Here is a 25,891-nt window from a genome sequence, read left to right as displayed (position 1 = left end):
ATCTCAATTCATTCCATCTTCGCTGCCTCTGGAGAATACTTGGCATCAGGCGGCAGGACCGTATCTCCAACACAGAAGTCCTCGAGGCGGCCAACATCCCCAGCTTGTACACCCTACTGAGTCAGCGGCGCTTGAGATGGCTTGGCCATGTGAGCCGCATGGAAGATAGCGGGATCCCCAAAGACACATTGTACAGCGAGCTCGCCACTGGTATCAGACCCACCGGCCGTCCATGTCTCCGCTTTAAAGACGTCTGCAAACGCGACATGAAATCCTGTGACATTGATCACAAGTCGTGGGAGTCAGTTGCCAGCGTTCGCCAGAGCTGGCGGGCAGCCATAAAGACAGGGCTAAAATGTGGCGAGTCGAAGAGACTTAGTAATTGGCAGGAAAAAAGAGAGGCGCAAGGGGAGAGCCAACTGTGCAACAGCCCCGACAAACAAATTTCTCTGCAGCACCTGTGGAAGAGCCTGTCACTCTAGAATTGGCCTTTATAGCCACTCCAGGCGCTGCTTCACAAACCACTGACCACCTCCAGGCGCATATCCATTGTCTCTCGAGATAAGGAGGCCCAAAAGAAAGAAAGGCAGGAACTGAAGAATTTAGATTGGGGGCGGCTGTTTGAGGGTAAATCAACATCTGACATGTGGGAGTCTTTCAAACGTTAGTTGATTAGAATCCAGGACCGGCATGTTCCTGTGAGGAAGAAGGATAAGTTTGGCAAGTTTCGGGAACCTTGGATAACGCGGGATATTATGAGCCTAGTCAAAAAGAAAAAGGAAGCATTCATAAGGGCTGGAAGGCTAGGAACAGACGAATCCCTTGAGGAATATAAAGACAGTAGGAAGGAACTTAAGCAAGGATTCAGGAGGGATAAAAGGGATCATGAAAAGTCATTGGCAGACAGGATTAAGGATAATCCCAAGGCTTTTTATACATATATAAAGAGCAAGAGGGTAACTAGGGAAAGGGTTGGCCCACTCAAGGACAGAGAAGGGAATCTATGTGTGAAGCCAGAGGAAATGGGCGAGATACTAAATGAGTACTTTGCATCAGTGTTCACCAAAGAGAAGGACTTGGTGGATGATGGGCCAAGGGAAGGGAGTGCAGATAGTCTCAGTCGTCTCATTATCAAAAAGGAGGTGGTGTTGGGTGTCTTGCAAAGCATTAAGGTAGATAAGTCCCCAGGGCCTGATGGGATCTACCCCAGAATACTGAGGGAGGCAAGGGAAGAAATTGCTGGAGCCTTGACAGAAATCTTTGCATCCTCATTGGCTACAAGTGAGGTCCCAGAGGACTGGAGAATAGCCAATGTTGTTCCTTTGTTTAAGAAGGGTAGCAAGGATAATCCAGGAAATTATAGGCCGGTGAGCCATAAGTCAGTGATAGGGAAATTATTATTCTTCGGGACAGGATTTACTCCCATTTGGAAACAAACTAACTTACTAGCGAGAGACAGCATGGTTTTGTGAAGGGGAGGTCGTGTCTCACTAATTTGATTGAATTTTTTGAGGAAGTGACGAAGATGATTGATGAAGAAAGGGATATTATCTATATGGACTTCAGTAAAGCCTTTGACAAGGTCCCTCATGGCAGACTGGTACAAAAGGTGAGGTCACACGGGATCAGAGGTGAGCTGGCAAGATGGATACAGAACTGGCTCTGTCATCGAAGACAGAGGGTAGCAGTGGAAGGGTGCTTTTCTGAACGGAGGGAAGTGACTAGTGGTGTTCCGCAGGGATCTGTGCTGGGACCTTTGCTGTTTGTAGTATATATAAATGATTTGGAGGAAAATGTAGCTGGTCTGATTAGTAAGTTTGCGGACGGCACAAAGGTTGGTGGAGTTGCAGATAGTGATGAAGATTGTCAGAGGATACAGCAGGATATAGATTGGAGACTTGGGTGGAGAAATGGCAGATGGAGTTTAATCCGGACAAATGTGAGGTAATGCATTTTGGAAGGTCTAATGCAGGTGGGAAGTATACAGTAAAAGGAGTATTGACAGGCAGAGAGATCTGGACGTACAGGTCCACAGGTCACTGAAAGTGGCAACGCAGGTGGATAAGGTAGTCAAGAAGGCATACGGCATGCTTGCCTTCATCGGTCGGGGCATAGAGTATAAAAATTGGCAAGTCATGCTGCAGCTGTACAGAACTTTAGTTAGGCCGCACTTAGAATATTGCGTGCAATTCTGGTCGCCACACTACCAGAAGGACGTGGAGGCTTTGGAGAGGGTACAGAAGAGGTTTACCAGGATGTCTGGTCTGGAGGGCATTAGCTATGAGGAGAGGTTGGATAAACTCGGATTGACGGAGGTGGAGGGGCGACATGATAGAGGTTTACAAAGTTATGAGCGGCATGGACAGAGTGGATAGTCAGAAGCTTTTTCCCAGGGTGGAAGAGTCAGTTACTAGGGGACATAGGTTTAAGGTGAGAGGGGCAAAGTTTAGAGGGGATGTGCGAGGAAAGTTCTTTGCAGAGGGTGGTGAGTGCCTGGAACTTGCTGCCGGGGGAGGTGGTGGAAGCAGGTACGTTAATGACGTTTAAGAGGCATCTTGACAAATACATGAATAGGATGGGGATAGAGGGATACGGTCCCTGGAAGTGCAGAAGGTTTTAGTTTAGGCAGGTATCAAGATCGGCGCAGGCTTGGAGGGCTGAATGGCCTGTTCTTGTGCTGTATTGTTCTTTTGTACCTCAGTTTTGATTCCTCTCATTGCCATAGTAGTGAAAGAATTTCTGATACAAGATTTGCATCTTTAGCTATGTTCATTTCCAGGTTTTGCTTTGCCATTCTGAGCACCCTTTTAATATATTCCTGCAGGTTTTAGATTCATTTTTTTTAGAAATATGTTAATTCTTGGCACAATTGATAGTGCAGGCTCAATCCTGTTCACGTTCTCCGATTACACAAGACATATGTACTTCAGTTTAAAAAGGTTAGTTGTAGATACAGTGGTAGATTTCATATTTCCTCTCAAAAGAGAGGCTTCAATTTGTTCTCTTTCTGGGGATGAACACATATCACTGGCAAGGCCAGCATTTATTGCCCATCCCTCAGTGCCCTTGAAGTATATGTACATATCTGCAACAGCACTGTACAATGAATACCATTGCACAACCTTTTAGGTTTAAATTTTATTCAAAAAGTTACTGTTTCATGACATAAATACAAATCAGAACAGTACAATGAACAACAAAATATGGAGGACAACCAGGATAAGGTAAATATAAAACATTTCAGTTGGTTGAAAACATACAGTTTGAAGAACTGCCTTTACAACGAAACGCACATTTTTTTTTAAAGTAGAAAAGTCTGCTTTCACTGATTTTTAAAAATCATATATACAGTCCTCAGCAGTTCTTTAACGCAGTGGTGTAAGGAGCACTAAAGGCAGTACTGCCAAACATAAGCAATGTTTTTAAAGTGTGTAAAAGCAAACTATTCTTCAGAAGACAACCATTTATTCATGGCATATCTAATGAAATAAGGATAAAATCTGATGCAATAGCCAAGTTTTTTTATTTTTGGCAAATAAAGCTGAATATTTGTCCAATTGAAATAAACAAAAGATTTATGCAGCAGATAGGGTTGGGAGGTTATGTACTTCAAGCAGTTTAAGGCATGGAATGATTTAAAGAAAATACCTTAATAGATGAAAGAAGACAGCAAGAAGTGTCATGTACATTTTTTTTATTATAAGTTAATGTCAACATAGAGTTGATAAAATAACCAGCTGCCAGAGTACTGCAGAACAATGTTGAAAAGCGTTCTATGAGTTATTAGAAACTTTATAATTATGACGGAAAATTTACCATAAAAATTAAAAACATGAACCCAAATTTAAGGAATAACATAAATGGGTAATTTTCTTGGTAACTAGTATCTTCAAACTAATTTACATTATTAAAACAAAATGTACTATGACCAGCTGTAGTTCATTTAACCTGAAGATTGCTTGCAAAGACAGATGTGAATAAAATATAAAATACAAATTTAAAAATTACTTAAGCATGAATATCCATGCTATTTTAGACGCTGTTAATTTTTATTATAATTTTTAAACCTCGTCCTTTTGTTTGGAATTTCAAAGTATGAAAAACTGAACAAGATTCGCAATTATAAAATCAGCACCAATCATATATATATTTTTTTTATTTAAAATTTAGTTCCCTATTCCCAAACTCTATCAAGTCAAATAATTGTTTAGAGAAACTTTCAAACATACTACATCAAGCTCATTTAATCAGAGACACAATACAGTGGCACTACTGGAAGGAATTTAACTTGCTTCCATAATTTTTACAGTCTCTTAAAATATCAATTTATCAGGCAACAAACTGCCTCTTCAAAGCACTTAATCTAGGTGAACAGTGAACAACTCCAATAAGCATTCTCCTGAAAGGAGAAAATCTGTACAGTTTTAATAGTTTAACTGCATTAACCAAAATATTTCTTTCGAAACTACCTCTCATATAATTCATAAAATGACATTTCCTCAGAACATTGAAACTCCAAGTACCTAAAAGGGATAGAAAAAATAGCCTTCGTTAGAAGAGTGCAACAAAAATTACAACAAAAGTAATTCCGGAAAGTAAACTTTGGAAATTGTAAGTACTTCACAATTAGACATTTTATTATAATTTCAAGTAATACTCAAAATGATCTGAACACAAGTAGTACATTTGTACTTAATGTGCTAAGTTATTTTTTCATCGATTATGCACTCTTGGAACAAGATGCGTCACCTTAATAGTTAAGGTTCAATTGCCATCTAGTGGTCACCTTGCATAACTACAGTCAGATCTAATTACTTAAAGTAAAAACTGATAAAAATGGCTCAAAATATTCAGCAGCAGTCAGGATTTTGATTTGTGTAAGTGATCTTCACAAATGTAGTTTAAAAATAGTGAAGTTCCTCACTAGTTCCATCAAGAAACTACAAAATATTTAACAAAACCCAATTTAATTAAGTTACAGGTGCCAATTTGAAAAACTGCCAGAAGCCCTCCTGGTCAGGATCTCCGATTCCTGAATAAATTCACCATACAAATACATACACCTTAGTTACAAAGTGTTGACTTGAAAACATATGAACATACAAAAATGACAGGCAGGAACAGATCAGCCGATCCCAGACTGACGATGACTGGAGCATTGAAACATTGCTTCATGAAAACATTGAAAACTGCTTAAGGAAATTTAAAGAGTTTAAATTTGTGTACTTTCTAGCTATCAAATATGTAGATAAATAGTTCTATACAAAGTATTCAATTTGTTTTCTCATGATAGTGAAGTTACTTTGATGGGTTACCATTGAGGTCCACCCCCCCATCCACCCCACCCCCAAACAACAATCCAAGTAAAGGGTTATTTCAACGAGCAGTGAATCGTCATAATCCCCACTTGTTGAGAACTGGAAAATTTATCTACCTATAACCAAGTACTCCTGTGATTAAGCTGCCAGCACAAACTGGAAAGTTCATGCATGTTCTGTTTGTACCTATTTGAGAACAACTTTTTTTCCTGGAACATACAACCCTATTTCTTACAAATTATTTTTTCTCCCTTTATTTGCGCACCTTCCCCCCCTTCTCCCTCCATTCTTCATCAAAAGGCACCTGGCACTTACTTGACAATTTTCCCAACCGCTTAGCTGACGTCAGGAGCTCAGCATTCTAAAATGTAGATGCTCCAAACATATGTGACCACACAACAAAGATACCTCTGAAAATCAGTGCCTTTAACCAGATATTTTGAATGCTAACAGAAGATATTTAGACTCACCGAGTCATCCATTATTGAGGCAGGGTCAAAGAAATCTGGTTTTAATTCATTTCTTTCACGTCTATTCTTGGATGGCGGCTAGAAAGAAAAACTTGCATTTAGAATTTTTGCTCCTATTTTAATGTTGATCTAATCTTCTTTCTGTATCTTATTACCAGATCAATGTCGATGGTGTCAAAATCCATGCCTTCATTGAGATCTTCAATACGACCCTCTGATGACATCATTACATCTTCCACTATTGGCTCTTCATCATCCTCCATCAAACCTGTGCCACGGCGACTAGAAAAGAAAATATTTGTGAATTCTCTACCGATAGGTCGTCCTCATGCCATTGGTTGCCATCGAGATCAATGCATCAGGATGTTTTAGAAAAATAGGCACTTAACAACAACAACAAATAAGCAATGGGGATATTTAATGTACATGGACAGCTGCAAGAGAAGATCGTAGACTGAAATGCTGGGCCTTTGCTGATCCAGAAAATTAACCTTTTCTGCTAAATGATAGATAAATTCATATATTTTTAGATTCAATCTTTTTCCGGAATGGGCACGGGGGCAGGGATAGGCACCAACTTGCTGCACCACGGACATTTGACAAAATTATTGACTCAGCCACGGACAAGAGGGCAATTAATCTGTATATAAAGTGTATAGCCAGTCTAATGCCATCAAAACACAGTCCGATTTAAAACACATTTCTCCCTATAAATAAAGTAGCGAAGCAGACAAACATCAATGGAGGGCAGCACAACTGTATTAGCTAGCTAGCAAGCAAAACAGTAAGCAATGCCAATGTGAATTACTTTTGTTGACAGAATTGAGCTAGCTACATGTCACAGGGTGGTAGATGGACCTGATCGGATGATCCCTGTGGATTCACACTGTATCAGGAGCCAAAATTTATTCAATAAATCATGAAACTCGAGAGGATTGTTACTGAGGTGAGGCAGTCGAAAAATCAGCAAGAGAAAGACGAACCATTTCTCAGACTGCTGCTGTCACAAGACAATTTAACCTGTGATGGTCAATGTTTGTGCAACTTCTCCACCTGCTTGTAATATGTGTCTGAAGACAGGGCAGCCAACAAAAGGGCACTGATCTCCAAATCAGGAGCATTTTATAGGATGAAGCAGATGGTTTTTCAGAAGAGTCATTTAAAACAGAAAAGCAGAGTGGGACAGGAAGGGAGATTAATGATAGGTAACCAAGACTAGTTTATTCATTTTGACAGGTTGCTAAACTAGGTCCTGGATTCTAAAATACAGAAACAACAATCACTCATGGACAAAAATGTCATTTTCTCACCAAGGTTAGTGATAAAATTAGATAAACGCAGCTGGATATAAAGAGCACCCTTCAGTTCCTCAAATAAACTATTCTCTTAAATTCACTATATCTATATGTCTATATCTCAGTTTATCACTGTCGATTCCGATTCAGATCTGACAAGATAATTATTAAAAAGCTTTTCTGCAAAAAGTTGAGTTGTTACTGCATGTACTATTAAATTACAAAATGTTTAGTCACTATCTATTGTACTCCAGACTAACCAATTCATGTCCAAGCCAAACCTAATACATGTTAGCAACGATGCACTCGAACATAATGTAATTATGATAGACAACTTTCAAATGACACAGGTTATCTGCCCTCAAACTGGATAGTAAATGATGCACATAGCAGTTACTGATCTTTGACATAAATGTAAAACTTGTACTTTAATCCAATTCTCAGCAAAAAAATCTGCTGACTGTTTCCAACAGTCATTGAAACATAATAAATTTTTACTATGACTTGCCCACCAGTTTTTCAAACTGCAAACGCATCATAGCTTTTGTTAAGAAGTAGTAGACAGTTCGTCATAGATTATTAAAGGTTTAGTAAAGTTATCTATTACATTGTATTTACTAACTATTGTATATGGGTCAGCAGACTCCTGTTTTTGCCAATATCTCTCAGCCCCATTACACTGTACTCTTGTATTCATGAGGAACATACAGTGCTGACTTCTGGAGATTCCTTGGATGTTCTTGCCTGTTTTCCCCTCAATACAAGTTCTGGAACAACGTGATTCCAAATGGATAGCGATGGAATTGCGACATTTATAAAAGTCTAGCAACTATCAACATGTAACTGAGTTGATGTCCCAAGTGAAAGTAATGCATGCCAGAGGCATTCACCAAGTGACTTTTGCCATTTTAAAACACAAGGTTAAAGGCTTGGAGCAGGGGTGTCCAACCTTTTCGTGGGCCACATTACAAATTTTGTCTTATATAGGGGGCCAGTGTGACAATCTTGGAAAGATAAAGCCATTAAAAATTTATCTTACTATCAAAATAACAAATGTGCATTTTTGTGAAGAAGCTTTAAATGAGAAGACTAATTTATTGACTTACTTTCTTTTCACTATGTTGGACACTGATTTAGTGATATACTTGCCATTTTTTGGCTTGCACAATAGTCAATGTTTTACCGCACACTTGTAGCAATGCGGAGTATTCCGGATAGATGTCCATCTGTCAGGAGTGATCTTGATCACACTCACTCCCTCCCCGCGTTCTCCCCTCTGTGTCGCACTCGCTCTCTCGGTCTCCCTCCACCCCCCCCCCCTCCTTTCTCTTTCTGTGCCTCTCTTTCTGATAGTTGCAGAGAGCATGAACGATCAGCAGTTGATCAGTTTTGGAAAAAATCACAAAGTCAGTTTCACAGCTGATATGTGCTGGGAACAGGAACAGCAGTTTCCAAACTTCAGGCAATTTTGGGGTTTTCCGGCGTGTTCCTTTTATTTTAAAAGCCTGTATGAATCAGCTGTGAAACTGACATTGCAATTTTTGTTTAAAAGCCGGTGGAAGAAGCACCCGATGAGAAAGTTCTCATCTCTGAAATTACCAGTCACAGACCTCAAATTTTTTATTTTTTTTTACCACTGACACTGGTGTCCGTGTACGGACACACTTTCAACCCCTGTGCTTGGGGGGGGGGGGGGGGGGTGGGGGGGGGGATGAGAATATTTCAAACATTGATTCAATACAAATATGTGAAAAATTGGACTGCTAATCTGCTTCAGTTGTTCTGATACCAAGGCTGATATTAGTAACAATTAAGTTACTGAAGTGCACTTCGAAAGAACAAGGACGTTCCCAAAGTTCACCCTAAGAATTTTTTTTCAGGAATACATCCATTTAGTATTTTAGATTTGTAAATTGGTTTGTTGAATGCACAAACAAGTCCCAATTTGTGGCAATATGCATTTTTCTTCTCTATTCTGACCCATTTATCTATTAGAAGTAAAAAAGGCACATGATTTAAAAAACCTTCAGGTATACTACAGAAATCTATGATCTTTGTTTTTTAATATTCTGCTTTCCACAGAGAACTAAATATGAATATGGGGAAGGGTAAATATTGGGGCTACTGAAGGTGATGGGGTTTGCCATTGGGATACATGCAAGAGTCTTGGATGCGCTCACATTTACCGAGGGTGGTGAGGAGATAGGGGGTGGAAGATGGGAGGCCAGCCAGGAGAGCACTAGAATATTTGAGTCCAGAAAAAAGGCATGGATAAGGTTTTTATCAGAAAAGCTGATGGGCGGACAGAGATGGTCAATGTTATAAGCCACTTTTTATGATGGAGAGAATATGGGGTCAGAAGCTCATCTCCATGTCAAACAAGACACTGAGGTTGTAAACAGTCTGGTTCAGCTTAAGACAAGTAGTAAGGGAAGGCGATGGAATTGGTGGCTAGGGATCAGAGTTTGTGGCAGAGGCCAAAGGCCTGGTCACCCCAATGCTTAACAGGAAGAATTTGCAGCTCATCCAAGATTGGCTGTTGGACAAGCAGTTTCAACACAGGAAGTGGAGGTGTCGAGAGAGATGGTGGTGAGGTAAAGCTGAGCTGTCAGATAACATGTGGAACCTTACATCATGGCTTCATATGGTATCACCATGATATAGCAAGCAAATGAGAAATAGGAGGGGCCAAGAAAAGCCACTGAAAGAGATTCTCTGGCTACAACTGGGTGGATTGAGAAAATAACTAGGCAAGAGATGTACAGTGGAGAAAGATTGTGTGGTAAACCATGTCAATGAGTGCAGACAGGTAGAGAAGGATGAGGGCTAGTGCACCAGAGGATCTTATTTGTAACTGATTAGGGCCATTTTAGTGCTGTGGTGGGGAGGAAACCTGGTTAGAGGGACATGGAGTTTCAGGAAAGATGAGCACTGATTTGGAGGCTATAATATGTTCAAGGCCTTTGGAGAGGAAAATGAGGTTGGAGATGGGCTGATACTTTGCAAAGATTGAAGGGTTAAGCATGTTTTTTTTCTTGAAGATAGAGTAATAATGGCAGATTTAAAAGTAGTAGAGGGAATCGATTACACAAACAGCAAGCATGGGGGCCAGGAAGGAAAATTGGGTGGTCAGCAGTTTAGCGGGAACAGGTTCGAGATAGCAAGTGGTGGGTTTCAATAACAAGATGAGCTGGGAGAACGCATGAAAACAGATAGGAAAGAAAGTGGATAAAGCCACAAGTTCAGGGTTGGGGCAGGGGGGAAACTTGGCTTGGTGCACAAGGAAATGGGAGAGATGCGACAGAGGCAGCTGAATGGACAAATAAGTCCATGATCATCTCACATTTGTTGAAGCTGGCAGGGTAGAGGGCTTTAAGGAGATGGTTAGTAGAGAAGAGAAGCAGCCAGGAGTTATCTTTGCATTCCTGCATAATCCTGGAGCAGGAAGCTGTTTTGGCAGAGGAAAGCATGGCATGTGGTCCAGCCAGATTTAGTGGTGAACAGCTAAACAAGTTGTGCGCCATATATGTTCAGAAGCAGACAGGAGAGATGAAAGCTAAATAGCAAGATGTAAAAGATACATGCGAATGGAAAACAATTTCTTGCAGTGGTCACTATTTAAAAAAATAAATCTAAGCAGATTGGGTCTGTCGCAGGTGATGAGGGAACCAAGAGAGAAAAACATACTTGACCTCACCCTCACCAATCTGCCTGCCACAGATGCATCTATCCATGACAGTATTGGAAGGAGTGACCACTGCACAGTCCTTGTGGAGATGAAGTTCCATCTTCACATTGAGGTCATCCTCCATCATGTTGTGTAGCACTACCACTGTATGAAATGGTATAGATTTCAAACAGATCTAGGAATGCAACACTGAGCATCCATGAGGCGCTATGGACCATCAGAAGCAGCAGAACTGTACTCAACCACAATCTGTAACCTCATGGCCCGGCATATCCCCCACTCTACCATTACCATTAAGCCGGGGGTTAAACCCTGGTTCAATGAAGAGTGCAAGAGGACATGCTAGGAGCAGCACCAGGCATGCATCAAAATAAGGTGTCAACCTGGTGAAGCTACAACCCAGGACTACTTGCATGCCAAACAGTGTAAGCAGCATGCGATAGAGCTAAGCAATCCCACAATCAACGGATCAGATCTAAGCTCTGCAATCCTGCCACATCCAGTCATGAATGGTGGTGGACAATTAAACTAACACAAGATGGCGCCTCCACAAATATCCCCATCCTCAATGATGGGGGAATCCAGCACATCAGTGCAAAAGATAAGGCTGAAGCATTTGCAAGAATATTCAGCCAGCAGTGCCGAGTGGATCATCGACCTTGGCCTCCTTCTGAAGGCCCGATCAAAGATGCCAGTCTTCAGCCAATTCGATTCACTCCGCGTGATATCAAGAAATGACTGAAGGCACTGGATGCTGCAAAGGCTACGGGCCCTGACAACATTCCAGCGACAGTACTGAAGAGCTGTGTTCCAGAACTTGCCACACCCCTAGCCATGCTGTTCCAGTACAGCTACAACACTGGCATCTACTCGGCAATGTGGAAAATTGCCCAGGTATGTCCTGTACACAAAAAGCATGACAAATCAAACAGCCAATTATCGCCCCATCAGTCTACTCTCGATCAGTAAAGTGACGGAAGGTGCCATTGACAGTGCTATCAAGCGGCACCTGCCTAGCAATGATCAGTGATGCTCAGTTTGGGTGCTGCCAGGGCCACTCAGCTCCTGACCTCATTACAGCCTTGGTTCAAACATGGACAAAAGAGTTGAACTCCAGAGGTGAGGTGAGAGTGACTGCCCTTGACATCAAGGCAGCATTTGACCGAGTATGGCATCAAGAAGCCCAAGCAAAACAGGAGTCAATGGGACTCGGGGGGAAAACTCTCCACTGGTTGAAATCATACCTAGCACAAAGGAAGATGGCTGTGGTTGTTGGAGGTCAATTAGCTCCAGGACATCACTGCAGGAGTTCCTCAGGGTAATGTCTGAGGCCCAAACATCTTCAGCTGCTTCATCAATGACCTACCTTCAATCATAAGGTCAGAAGTGGGGATGTTCGTTAATGATTGCACAATGTTCAGCACCATTCGTGACTCCTCAGATACTGAAGCAGTCAGTGTAGAAATGCAGCAAGACCTGGACAATATCCAGGCTTGGGTTGATAAGTGGCACGTAACATTCGCGCCACACAAGTGTCAGGCAATGACCATCTCCAACAAGAGAAAATCTAACCATCGTCCCTTGACATTGAATGGCATTATGATCGCTGAATTCCCCCCTATCAAAATCCTGGGGGTTACCATTAACCAGAAACTGAACTGGAGTAGCCATATAAATACTGTGGCTACTACAGCAGGTCAGAGGCTAGGAATGCTGCTGACTCCTGACCTCACCTCCTGACTCCCCAAAGCCTGTCCATCATCGACAAGGCACAAGTCAAGAGTGTAATGGAATACTCTCCGCTTGCCTGGATGGATGCAGCTCCAACAACACTCAAGCTTGACACCATCCAGGACAAAGCAGCCCGCTTGATTGGCACACCATTCACAAACATTCACTCCCTCCACCACCGACGCAGTGGCAGCAATATGTACCATCTACAAGATGCACTGCAGCAATGCACCAAGGCTACTCAGGCAGCACCTTCCAAACCCGCAACCTCTACCACCTAGAAGGACAAGGGCAGCAGATGCTTGGGAACACCACCACCTGCAAGTTTCCCAACAAAGCACACACCATCCTGACTTGCAACTGTATTGCCGTTCCTTCACGGTCGCTGGGTCAAAATCCCTGGAACTCCCTTCCTAATTTCACTGTGGGTGTACCTACCCCACTTGAACTGCAGCTGTTCAAGGAGGCAGCTCACCACTACCTTCTCATGGGCAAGTAGGGATAGGCAATAAATGCTGGGCTGGCCAGCGATGCCCACATCCTATGAACGAATAAAAAAAGATTGGCATGATTAATGTACAAACTGAGAAAAATAGCATGGTCATGGGTGGGACAATTGTTATTAACTTCACTTACAGTACTATCAGGTAAGATTTTATTACAGCATTGCCTGAAAACTTACATAGCATGTTGAAGATTGGATCTTAATTTAACGTAATTCATTGCAGCTCGCTCTTGTTGCCTTGCTTCCTCTTGTTGTCTCTGAGCAATCAACCAGGACATCTGACTACTGGACAAAAGAGATAGAAATATATAATAAATTGAAGGTGAATTCTTAATTTATTTCATTAAGTCAGAGATAGAGAACGCTAAAATGTAACCGTGGTTACTGCATACACTGTATAATTGCAGTTTACAGGACAAATTCTAAGCTGCATTTATGCTCTTTAGCTTTCTTGTTGAGACTTTCAGTAGACATTTTTAAAATAAAGAATTTTCTAGCATTCCTTGCCAGCTGCTAAAATACCTGGCAAATATTGATTTTTTAAGAAAAGTATTTACATATAGCTCAGGACTTTAAGATAGTGGGGGGGGGGGAACGACAATTTTTCCCAGATATTTTAAGCACTAAAGAGCCTTCGAGGTGGCCAAGATGGGGTCTTAAGATGATATGCCAGTTTAACCTGCATTTAGTGTAAAAAGACATAAAAGGAGTTGAAGCTTGCACTAGGAACAACCACCAGGAAGATCATTAAGCAGCTGAAGCTACTTAAATTGCCTCCTAGTGCTCATTAAGGCAGCTACATGACATTTTTGTGGCTCACAATTGAACTAACACCCTCTCCTAACAACCAGTAGTTGATTGGATGGTAAACTAGTCACTGCAGAAGATTTCAAGTGTTACCTAAAGATATATCAACTTTTACTGCTGTTGCATTTGCTGCTGCAGCTGTTGAAGAGGGCTTCTGAAACACATTGGGAGACTTTCTGGGACACTTTGTCAAGAGTCCACCAACACACCATCAATGTTTATTCTGTTAATTATCTGAGGACATCACCTAAAAAGAGCAATTGCTGTGCTACTCTACCTTACAGGAATCACCAGGAGAAAGGGAGTGCTTGGTCATCGGCATATTGCTAGAGGTCCCCCCGATCTACAGGAGGAATGGAAGGAGGACACAAGGCCAGGCAGAGCAGCTGCTGCAGGAGAGGGACAGGAGGGCATGGCATACTCCTTCCCCTCTGCGAGTAATGGACATCCCTCTTCCTCTGGATCTCCTCCACCAGGACTCAAGTGCCACATCAGAGAACCTATGTGCCCTCTCACCCAATCCCTGAACAATTCTGAAACAGGCAGCTGTGCGTCACCCAGCCCATTCCAAACCTTCAGTGGAAGTGAATAGAACCTGCATCTAATCAGCACCTGAATCCTAACTTGTAAATGGCTGACTTAGCACCTCTAGGCAAGTTCAAATTATGGTAAATAGCAATTAGGACTTTCAAATAGACATGTCTTACTAGCACTGCACCCATTTAGTATCTTCTTTCACCAGAATAAATCCCTAGGTGTTTAAAAATGGCTACAGGATTCAATAGGGTAGATACAGAAATACTTCCTCCATTAGTGGAATCCAGAACAAAAGCACCTTAAAATTATAGCTGGGTCATTTAGGAGTGAAATCAGGAAGCACTTATTCACACTAAGAGCAGTGGAAATCTGGAACATCCAAAAAGCTGTGAATGCTTGGTCAAATGAAAATTTCAAGACCATGATCGATGTTGGGTAAAGGTGTCAAGGGATATGGAGCAATGGCAGTTAAATAAAGTTAAGATACAGATCAGCCATGATCTAATTGAATGGCAAAATATGTTCAAAGGACTGAGTGCCCTACCCTTGTTGAGGTGTAGTACTGGTAATTGGGCACAACCCTGCAGCATTATCACTGAACAAAGGTTTTTAAACTGTGAGAGAGGGAGGGTGAAAGAAAAGGAGAAAGTGTGAGAAAGACAGTGAGTGTGTATGTGTGTGTTAGAGAATGTGAGAGAAATAGATTGTGTGTGTGTGTGTGTGTGTGTGTGTGTGAAGTCAGGGACATCAGTGCTGGTGAATGGAACACATCCCATTTCAGCATCAAAGTTAGATACAATTAGATGCTGAGTAAACCTCCAAAGTGTCTCAAAAGCCAAATCTACTATAACAGCGTTACAATTTTCCATTTCACAACCTACACTAAGGGCTTTCGAAATGAAAATACCAATTTAGTACCAGCTAATTCTGAATTAAGGGCAGCACTGTTGTGAGACCACATTCATTAGGTGTAGGGCGAATGTCAAATTCACTGTGCCACATAGCTAGCCATATATCCAGGTCTGATCCTTGTTTGTCATTATTTTAGCCACAAAGCTATGGGAACATAAGGTTGGCATCTGTTCTCAGGATCGATTTAGCAAAAGTGGACTGGTACCAGCTAATTGAAGTTAAATCGGTGTCACAGCAATGGGAGGCATTCAACAAGGAGATTCAAGGGGTTCAGAGTAAACATGTTCCCACAAAGAAAAAAGGGTGGGACAGCCAAATCAAGATCCCCTGGATGACAAGGTGCATGGAGGGCAAGATAAGACTAAAAAAGTAAGCTTATGTCAGAGCTTGATACTGCAGAAATCAGAGAAGAATACAGAAAGTGCAGGGGTGAAATTGAAAGGGAAATTAGGAAAGCAAAGAGGGCATGAAAAAAAATACTGCCAAGCCAAATCAAGGATGTTTTAGAAGTATATAAAAAGCAATAGGATAACTAAGGAAAGGGTAGGGCCTAATAGGGACCAAAAAGGTAACCCATGAGTAGAGGCCAAGGATGTGAGTAAGATTCTTATTGAATATTTTGTGGCTGTTCTCACAAAAGCAGGGGCTGATGGTGACATCATAGTTACGGAGGAAAAGCATGGAATACTAGATGGGATAAACATTGAGAGAGAGAGTAACTATTGACATCTTTGAAAGTAGATAAATAGCCAGGCCAGGATGAAATATATCCCAGGTTTAAAAAAAACACAAGGGAGGAAATTGCGGCGGCTCTGACCATCATATTTCAATCCTCCCTGACGACAGGAGTGGTGCCAGAGGATTGGAGGACTGCCAATGTTGTCCCATTGTTTAAAAAGGGAGGAAGGCATAATCCAAGAAACTATAGGCCAGTTAGCTTAACTTCAGTTGGGCAAATTACTGGAAGCAATTCTAGAGGACAGTATAAACCTGCATTTAGAAAGGCATAGATTAATCAAGGAAAATCAGCATGGATTGTTAAGGGAAGGTCATGCCTGACTAACGACTGAATTTTCTGAGGAGGTGACAAATGCACACATGTGGTCTACATAAATTTTAGCAAGCCTTTTTGACACCCACATGGCAGGCTGGTCTATAAAGTAAAAGCCCTTGGGATCCAAGGGAGAATGGCAAATTGGATGCAAAATTGGCTTAGTGATAGGATGAAAAAGCTGATGGTTGACAAGTGTTTTTGCGATTGGAAGGCTGTTACCAGTGGGGTTCCACAGGGCTCAGCACTTGGTCCCTTGCTTTTTGTAGTTTATATAAATGTTTTAAGACTCAAATTGAGGTGGCATGATAAAGAAGTTTGCAGATGATACAAAGATTGGCCATGTGGTTGACAAAAGGAAAATTTCAGACTGCAGGAAGGTCAGTTCGGCAGAAAAGTGGAAAACGGAATTTAATCTGGAGAATTGAAAAGTAATGCATTTTGGTGGGTGAAACAAGGCAAGGGAATACATAATAAACGGGAGGATATTGAGTAGTGTGAGGGAACAGAGAGACCACAGATCCTTAAAGGTAGCAATAAAGGTCGATAAGGTGGTTAAAAAGGCATATGGCATGCTTTCCTTAATTTGCCGAGACATAAAAAAGAGAGGTCATGCTAGAAGTGTATACCAAAATATTTAGACCACAGCTTGAGTACTGGTCACCACATTACAGGAAAGATGTGATTGCACTGCAGAGGAGAATTACGAGCATGTTACCAGGATTGGAAAATTTTAGCTATACGGCAAGATTGCATAGGCTGGGGCTGTTTTTCTTGTAACAGAGGAGGCTGAGGGGTGACAAAATTGAGGTGTATAAATTTATCGAGGGCCTAAATGGATTAAATAGTGACAAGCTTTTTACCTTAGTAGAGGGGCCAAAAACTAAGGGGCATGAATTTAAAGTAATTGGTAGAAAGATTAAAGGAGAGATGAAGAAATATTTTTTCACCCAGAGGGACCTGGAACTCTCTGCCTGAAAGGAAGGTAGAGGCAGAAATTCTCACCACATTTAAAAAGTATTTGGCTGTCTACTCGAAGAGCCGTGATCTGCAGGGCTACCAACCTAGGTCAGGAAGGTAGGATTAGGCTGGGTAGCTCTTTATCGACTGGCATGGACACAATGGGCCAAATGGCCCCTTTCTGTGTTGTAAATTTTATATGAAAAGTTAAAAAGGAAAGGAAATTAGAATTTCCTTTGTCTCTTGGTCATTATCAAGCACCTCTTTGCAGCTGCCTGATCAAAGCAGCAACATAAAAGGTCACAAACACAGCCTTAGATGGCGTAATTGCTCAGAGAAAAATTGGAAGGGATATTCTCACAGAGCTGGATGGAGAGGAAATAAGTGAGGAATTCATCTTTTTAGCTTTCTTTTCTGCTTACATTATTTCTTAATACAATTGCATGTAACTGAATAAAGGCCACTTTGCTATCACTGATTTAAAGCGTTGGCATGAAAAAATGCATGTGGCCGCAGGATTTTTTTGCCAACACAAACAACTGAGGGAAGGATTAAAAAATACTATCTACAAATAAAACCAACTGTACACATACTTGTAGTCCACAGGAGGCTGATGATGTTGTGGCATTTGGTATACCCCCATGTAACTTTCTTCTTCAGGCCTCAGCCTCTTCGTCTCTCTCATAACAGTGGAAGTCAACTGTGGGGTTTGCATCATGAGTGGTGACTGCAAACTATGTTCTCTGCTGATCCATGATCCATCATTGCTTTCCTCTGCTATGAAATTTGCACAGAATACTTCAACTTTTTAATTTTCCCCAACATAACCACAAAAGCTATTTATCTAGAGAACCAATTAAGATGGCTGTAAAAGAAAACAAGGAGTCCTTAATTCATTTTTTCCCATCCCCATTCCTTTCAGGACCCATTCCAGTACATGTTCTTCCAACTGTGGGTCCACATTCTATCAGTTGATAAGAGCTGCACAAAACAGAGGAGACATAGAGGAAATGATGCTCTGAACAATCTGGCTGCAACTCGGTACTTACTGTGTGGGTAATCATAGGTTAAAACTTACAACTCTTGATTCATTGGGACAGCACATTATTACAGCAGTATTTTGTTTCACCTATACATTAAAATGTCACTGAGCAGGAAATGTTATTACAACATATTTAAAAGTCTATCTCCATATATGATGCTAATGGACAGAGCTAGCTAAAGGTTGATACAATAGTCTTGAACATTAAATAGTGTAAACAATTGCTTGACTTCCTGTATTCACATGTGTACATTCCTACATGCAGTAGGTAGTTCAGTGTGCAGTTCTTTTAAGCTAGTCTGCGCGTGTATAAGGGGATGGGATCATGAGAAGACACCAGGTGCACAGTGGACAAGTAAATTAGCCTGTCAGAAGTGGGACCAAGGTATGGATCCAGACTAGATTGTTGAGATGAAAATCATAGTCAGTCATTTATGGCACAGAGGGAGGCCATTCAGCCCATCGGCTCCATGCCAGACGTCTAATAAGTCTATAAACTCTCTTATTTTGGATGGTTGTTTAGTGGTATCATCAGCTGGGGTAATTTTAAGCCAGTGCCGAGAAAGCCCCAACCTACAAAGGCTGTGGGCCCTGACAATATTCCGGCTATAGTACTGAAGAGCTGTGCTCCAGAACTTGCCGCACCCCTAGCCAAGTTGTTCCAGTACAGCTACAACACTGGCATCTACCCGGCAATATGGAAAATTGTCCAGGTATGTCCAGTCCACAAAAAGCATGACAAGTCCAACCCGACCAATTATCGCCCCATTAGTCTACTCTCAATCATCAGTAAAGTGATGGAAGGTATCATCAACAGCACCATTAAATGGCACTTGCTTAGCAATAACCTGCTCAGTGACGCTCAGTGTGGGTACCGCCAGAGCCACTCAGCTCCTGACCACAATACAGCCTTGGTTCAAACATGGACAAAAGAGCTGAACTCCAGAGGTGAGGTGAAAGTGACTGCCCTTGACATCAAGGCAGCATTTGACTGGGTATGGCATCCAGGAGCCCTAGCAAATCTGAAGTCAATGGGAATCGGGGGAGAACTCTCCGCTGGTTGGAGTCATACCTAGCGCAAAGAAAGATGGTTGTGGTTGTTGGAGGTCAATCATCTCAGCTCCAGAACATCACTGCAGGAGTTCCTCAGGGTAGCGTCCTAGGCCCCACCATCTTCAGTTGCTTCATCAATGACCTTCCTTCAACCAAAAGGTCAGAAGTGGGGATGTTCGCTGATGATTGCACAATGTTCAGCACCATTCGCAACTCCTCAGATACTGAAGCAGTCAGTGTAGAAATGCAGCAAGACCTGGACAATATCCAGGCTTGGGCTGATAAGTGGCAAGTAACATTCGTGCCACAAAAGCGTCAGGCAATGCCCATCTCCAACAAGAGTGAATCTAACCATCTCCCCTTGACATTCAATGGCATTACCATCGCTGAATCCCCCACTATCAACATCCTGGGGTCTACCATTGACCAGAAACTGAACTGGAGTTGCCATATAAATACCGTGGCCACAAAAGCAAATTCTGTGGCGAGTAACTCACCTCCTGACTCCCCAAAGCCTGTCCGCCATCTACAAGGCAGAAGTCAGGAGTGTGATGGAATACTCTCCACTTGCCTGAATGGGTGCAGCTCCAACAACACTCAAGAAGCCAGACAGCATCCAGGACAAAGCTGCCCGCTTGACTGGCACCCCATCCACCACTGACGCACAGTGGCAGCAATGTGTACCATCAACAAGATGCACTGCAGCAACGCACCAAGGCTGCTTCGACAGCACCTTCCAAACCCACGACCTCTACCAACTAGAAGGACAATGGCAGTAAATGCATGGGAACACCACCACCTGCAATTTCCCCTCCAAGTCACACACCATCCTGACTTGGAACTATATCACCGTGTCAAAATCCTGGAACTCCCTTCCTAACAGCATTGTGGGTGTACTTACCTCACATGGACTTCAGCGGTTCAAGAAGGCAGCTCACCACCACCGTCTCAAGGGCAGCACAGTGGCGCAGTGGTTAGCACCGCAGCCTCACAGCTCCAGCGACCCGGGTTCAATTCTGGGTACTGCCTGTGTGGAGTTTGCAAGTTCTCCCTGTGTCTGCGTGGGTTTTCTCCGGGTGCTCCGGTTTCCTCCCACAAGCCAAAAGACTTGCAGGTTGGTAGGTAAATTGGCCATTATAAATTGCCCCTAGTATAGGTAGGTGGTAGGGAAATATAGGGACAGGTAGGGATGTGGTAGGAATATAGTGTAGGATTAGTATAAATGGGTGGTTGATGGTCGGCACAGACTCGGTGGGCCGAAGGGCCTGTTTCAGTGCTGTATCTCTAAACTAAACTAATTAGGGATGGGCAATAAATGCTGGCCTAGCCAGTGACGCCCACTTCCCAAGAATGAATTTTTTAAAAAATGACCATTACTTGGAACTAAATTTGCAGTTTCACTCACACTGCTCCAAAGATGTCGTAGAAAATATTGCACTAATGTAAATTAAAGATTGTGTTCTTTGGGAGAGGGAGATGGAGGAGATAGAAACTACCTTGTTGAGGGAAATGAGAAAATGAATCTTAACTGCAGTTAACTCATGCACGTAAAGGGAGTTTATTACGAATACTGGGTAAAAACAAAAATGCAAGTTCCATTCCCCACCAGGCAAAATTTTAACAAAGCACATTATAGTGAAGACTGTGGTTTGGCACCCTTAAAAGATAATGGAATGGATCTCAGCTGGCAAAATAACCACGTGGATGGTTAAAGCAGGAATAATGGTATTTTGTTTGGGAGCACAAATGCAGAAAAAGAGCGTGGGCAACATCATATAGTATCCATGACCAGCCTAATTATGATGACTGAAAAACACCTTAATAAACACAAATTCTATTTTACTCCTCCCACACCAGAAAAAACAATTGTGTGAATGGTTTTGGGTGGTCAACAAGTAATACCACTATGTTTTTTTTTAAAACAGGAGCCCCAAATCTGAATTCCAGTCCGTCAGCTATGTTGGGGCCAAAAAAGATTTTGAGATGCAGGATTCTTCCTAATATTGCTCAAAGTCCCCAAGCCAATGCACAGGAACAGCTTCTTCAGACCATGTGCTAGATCTAGGATCAGGCTGAGAAGTGGATTGTGGAGGACTGGGGGAGAAACTATGCAGGAAAGGAGGGCTCTGGCTTACATCAAGATTTTATCAGCACTCTGGAAGGGATATCAATCTTATGGCAATGAACAAAAAGAAAAAAAATTAAATGTCTGTCACTGTGTCAAGATTTAATTAGGCCAACATGCATGATGGAGATGTTAAGGAAGTATCTGTAATTTTGTATCGGCAAAGCTCCTCAAGTGATTACTTTTATTGAGCAGTTGATGATGAAAAAGGAAGTATGTAGCATTGAGTATGGACATCTATATCAGCAAGGTAGCTGGTATATTAATCTATCCTTTATGTCCTTCAACCATGCTGAAGGATCGCCAAGATTTAGCACAACAGATGCTGGGAAGTGTAATCTGAAAGCTGACTAGCAGACAACGTATTCACTCTTCCACAGCTAATATGTCTGGGTTGCAGAGATGCAAGCAGTTTCTGCTGAAGCTTCGCATCTCCAACTGGTGATGCTACTGTTCAACGAGTATGGTGAGATGTTGCAGTCAGAAGGATGGCAGCAATGCAATGACTGGTTACAGTAAGATGTGCTGCTCTTCATGCTGTTTTTCTGAAGAGTTCCTTGTTCCTGTTGTCTGCCTGCTAAGGACTCAAACCAGCACTTGTCAGTTGTCAGACCAGCTAACAATGATTCTTCATCAAAGTGTAAGGAGATTACTTTATTTGGGGCTGACATGGGTGCAAGGTGACATAGATGGTGATAAAACTTTGGAACAGAGTCAATCTTCCATAGCAGACTTAGCCATCCAACCCTGAGCCAGGCACACAGTACTGCAGGCAATTTTTGATATTTGACCTAACAGCATGCACCATTTGAAGTAGTCTGGAAGGGTAGACCCATCACTGAAGGAATATATTCTGCCCAGATGGTTCCACATATCTCTGAAAACTGAGATTCTAATGGATAGGGTGGTCAGAGATGGATAAACAACAGGAAGCTTATTGGTGGCAAATTGCACAACTTTAGTGGATGGTGCCAAAGCCTTGGCAGTTGTGAACCTGCACACAAGATGCCTCGACTTGGACAAGTGAGGTATCTCCCTACGGGAAGAGAAACCTCATATCAGACAAACAAATGCTGGATTTCTCAATAACTTGGGCTAGAGACCCTCAAGTATAAGCCAGATCCTCTCCACACATCAGACATCTGACAGACCAAAAGAAAAGCTAAAAGATTCTCAAACACACCTTCAAGAATGGTACTGAAAGAACAGGAAACTGGGCCTCTAGGCTAGACTGCCTTGCTTTCCCGAACAAATCAGATGGTAATGATGGGTAAGATTTCTTGTGTGACTATGTGTAATAAAATCATAAATCTATTCTTCATAAATGCGTTTTCAGTTTTGGGGAAATTATTCTGTAATCGATATGAGGTGAAGTAATTTCTAAAGAGAAACGGCCATTAGCTTATTCTTCAGCTAACTGTATTTGTGCATTGATTTGACTGTATTCATTTGAGTTAAACATGGAAACTCATTTTTATGGTAATAAGTTAGAAGGCAATTGTACTTTATATGCAAGTTTATCAACCAGGAATCTGAAGGAAGTCACTAGTTAAGAGTTTCACTTCCCTCAATGTGTTTATAAATATATCGGCATTGAAATTTATGAAAAAGTTGTAATTGCAGAATTAATTTGAATATAAATACATATCAAGTATCTTGAACATCAAAGAGTCCTCCTTCCCAAACTAATACAATGAATTTTGGAAGCTGTAAATAAAACAACTAGACGAAAACTTGAAGTTTTTAAATACACAGATCATTTTCCTTGAATTCAAATTCTCATTTAACTCTTCATAGATCAAATTACTTAATTGTAAATTACAAGGATAAGTAGAAATACATTAGACCATGTTTGGGCATTTGATCTATGCACACTATAAAATTATTTTACAATGCATTCACTGAACTTATGCAAACAATGCTTTAACAAGCAGATCCTTGTCATTTGATAAAATTAAGTGGAAAAATACAACATTGGAAACACTTTGCTACAAGTATAAAAAAAATTCATCAGTTCAATCTTACTCAGTTAATGAATTTTCTAACTGGCTGTTCTGCTGAATTATTTTCTTCCTCTGGTAATTGTCAGTTGTTACAAGTAGAGACAGATCTTTAATCATATTTATTTGCAAAAGAAGCCCAATGCCAAATTTGGAAACAATTACTGTATCCACTAACCTTATTTTATATTGCAGATACAGGATCATTTAACTCAAGTAGCATTTTCATGTATTTACATCCGAAATTAGAATACTGAGTGGGCAAAGATGCAAGAAACGTCAAGATTAGCAGTGAAGTACAACCAAGTGCACTTTGTACTTCTAAAATAAAACCTCCTTCCCAGCTGCCATGAAATTGGTTGTCTAGAGCTCTGTTCCATTATGTTTAGTGTGACCATTTTTTTGCCATTAGGAAAAAGGATTATTGAATAGAAGCCAAGCAAACTTCATAAGCAAATGAATTTGACAACTGGTTCTGGTATCATCCAATATATTCCACTAACTGCGATGGTGCATGTTACCACCAAACATACTTTCCTTTCCTTTTCCATTTCAGAATCTGTAGAGACCGTAAACTCCGCAATGCCCTGATCCACCCTTTAATCACCCCCAACACCCGCTCCTCTTCCCACGTCACCTTTCCGTGCACGCACAGGAGATGCAACACCTTCCCTTTCATCTCCTTCCTTCCCAACGTCCAGGGCCCAAAACACTCCTTCCAGGTGAAAAAATGATTCACTTGTACCTCTTTCAAAATTAGTATACTGTATTCCCTGTTCTTGATGCCATCTCCGCTACATTGGAGGCACCAATTGCAGATTGGGTGATCATTCTGAACACCTGTTTTTTATTTTTTTTTAAGAGATACAGCACTGAAACAGGCCCTTCGGCCCACCGAGTCTGTGCTGACCATCAACCACCCATTTATACTAATCCTACATTAATCCCATATTCCTGCCACATCCCCACCTTCCCTCAATTCCCCTACCACCTACCTATACTAGGGGCAATTTATAATGGCCAATTTATTTATTTATTTATTTAAAAAAAAATTTCTTTAAGTATTCTAAAATTTACCTATCAACCTGCAAGTCTTTGGCTGTGGGAGGAAACCGGAGCACCAGGCGAAAACTAACGCAGTCACAGGGAGAACTTGCAAACTCCACACAGGCAGTACCCAGAATCGAACCTGGGTCGCTTGAGCTGTGAGGCTGCGGTGCTAGCCACTGCGCCGCCCACCTTCCATCCTATCGCAGACCTTCACTTTTGTTTCCTCCCCTCCTGCCCACTTTCCCTGCCTCTACTGCATCTTTTACTTGTTAATAGTTCTGATGAAAGGTCATCAACCTGAAAAGTTGTGCAGAAAAAAAAACAAAGTTAACGTCACAGGTTGATGAACTTTCATCAAAACTGGAGAAAGTTAGAGATGTAACAGATTTTAAGCAAATACATGGAAAGGGAAAGGGGAGAGGGGAGGAAAGAACAAAGGGGAAAGTCTTTGGTAGGATGGAAGGCAGGAGAGATTAAATGACAAAAGGGATAATGGTGCAAGGTTAAATGGAATGATAAAAGGGACCAGTAAAGAAACAAAAGCTGGGTCTAGAGGAGGTGTAAATGGGTATAGCAGAATTACTATTTTCTGCTGTCCAAAAAAAATGGGAGTAGAGATTATGTTCTGAATTTTTTGAACTCAATGTTGAATCCGGAAGATTGTAAAGTGCCTAAATGAAAGCTATGGGGCCGTTCCTCAAGCTTCAGTTGAGCTTCACTGGAACAATGTAGGATGCCGAGGACAGAGGTGTCACGGTGGGAATGGAGCAGAGAATTAAAATGAAAGGCAACCGGAAGTTCGGGGTCACACTTACTGACTGATCACTCAATCTGTGTTTTATCTCCCCAATGTAGAGGAGCCCACATCGTGAACACCATATACAGTATACCAAACTGAAAGTAGTACACGTAAATTCCTGTTACATCTGGAAGGAGTGTTTGGGGCCCTGAATGGTGGGAAGCTCCTGAAGTATCCCCTCCTATGTTTGGATACTTCTATTAGGAAAATAACAGCAGCTCTCAACTCATACGGGAGCTCCTTAATCTTCCAAAGTTCACTCAATTTGGAACTGCTCCTTTAGATTGGAAAATTGCACATGTCACTCTGCTATTTACGAAAGGAAACAAAGGGAAATCAGGGAATTACAGACCAGTTAGCCTAACATTGTTGGGAAATTGCTAGAGTCTTGAATTAAGGATAGGCTGTCTAACACCTTGAAAAGTTTCTGCTGATCAGAGAGAGCTAGCATGGATTTGTAAAGGGTAGGTCATGGCTGACAAATTTGATTTAATTTTTTTTGAAGAGGTGACTAAAGCACTGGGCAAGGGAATGTCTATGTATGTTAT

At 41.6% G+C, this 25,891-nt stretch overlaps 1 protein-coding gene across 4 annotated transcripts in view; it reads right to left on the bottom strand.

The window, feature by feature from the left end:
• Window positions 1-3,677: 3,677 nt before the first annotated feature.
• The window catches only part of stag2b (STAG2 cohesin complex component b), a 180,602-nt gene continuing 158,388 nt past the window's right edge, over window positions 3,678-25,891 (bottom strand). For 3 of the 4 annotated variants that reach the window (XM_068047378.1, XM_068047375.1, XM_068047376.1), the window contains 5 exons: window positions 17,868-18,051; window positions 13,185-13,292; window positions 5,944-6,070; window positions 5,789-5,866; window positions 3,678-4,523 (listed from right to left, as the gene is read on the bottom strand). In XM_068047378.1, the coding sequence (XP_067903479.1) occupies window positions 4,500-4,523; window positions 5,789-5,866; window positions 5,944-6,070; window positions 13,185-13,292; window positions 17,868-18,051 (521 nt within the window). In that variant the 3' untranslated portion in view covers window positions 3,678-4,499. The remainder of the gene's footprint in view (window positions 4,524-5,788; window positions 5,867-5,943; window positions 6,071-13,184; window positions 13,293-17,867; window positions 18,052-25,891) is intronic. The other variant, XM_068047377.1, reaches the window with a different exon arrangement.

Source organism: Heterodontus francisci, chromosome 15, assembly GCF_036365525.1.
Source record: "Heterodontus francisci isolate sHetFra1 chromosome 15, sHetFra1.hap1, whole genome shotgun sequence".
Taxonomy (NCBI): domain Eukaryota; kingdom Metazoa; phylum Chordata; class Chondrichthyes; order Heterodontiformes; family Heterodontidae; genus Heterodontus; species Heterodontus francisci.
Note: the sequence above shows the minus strand (reverse complement) of the source record. Positions and strands in the feature narration are given on the sequence as shown.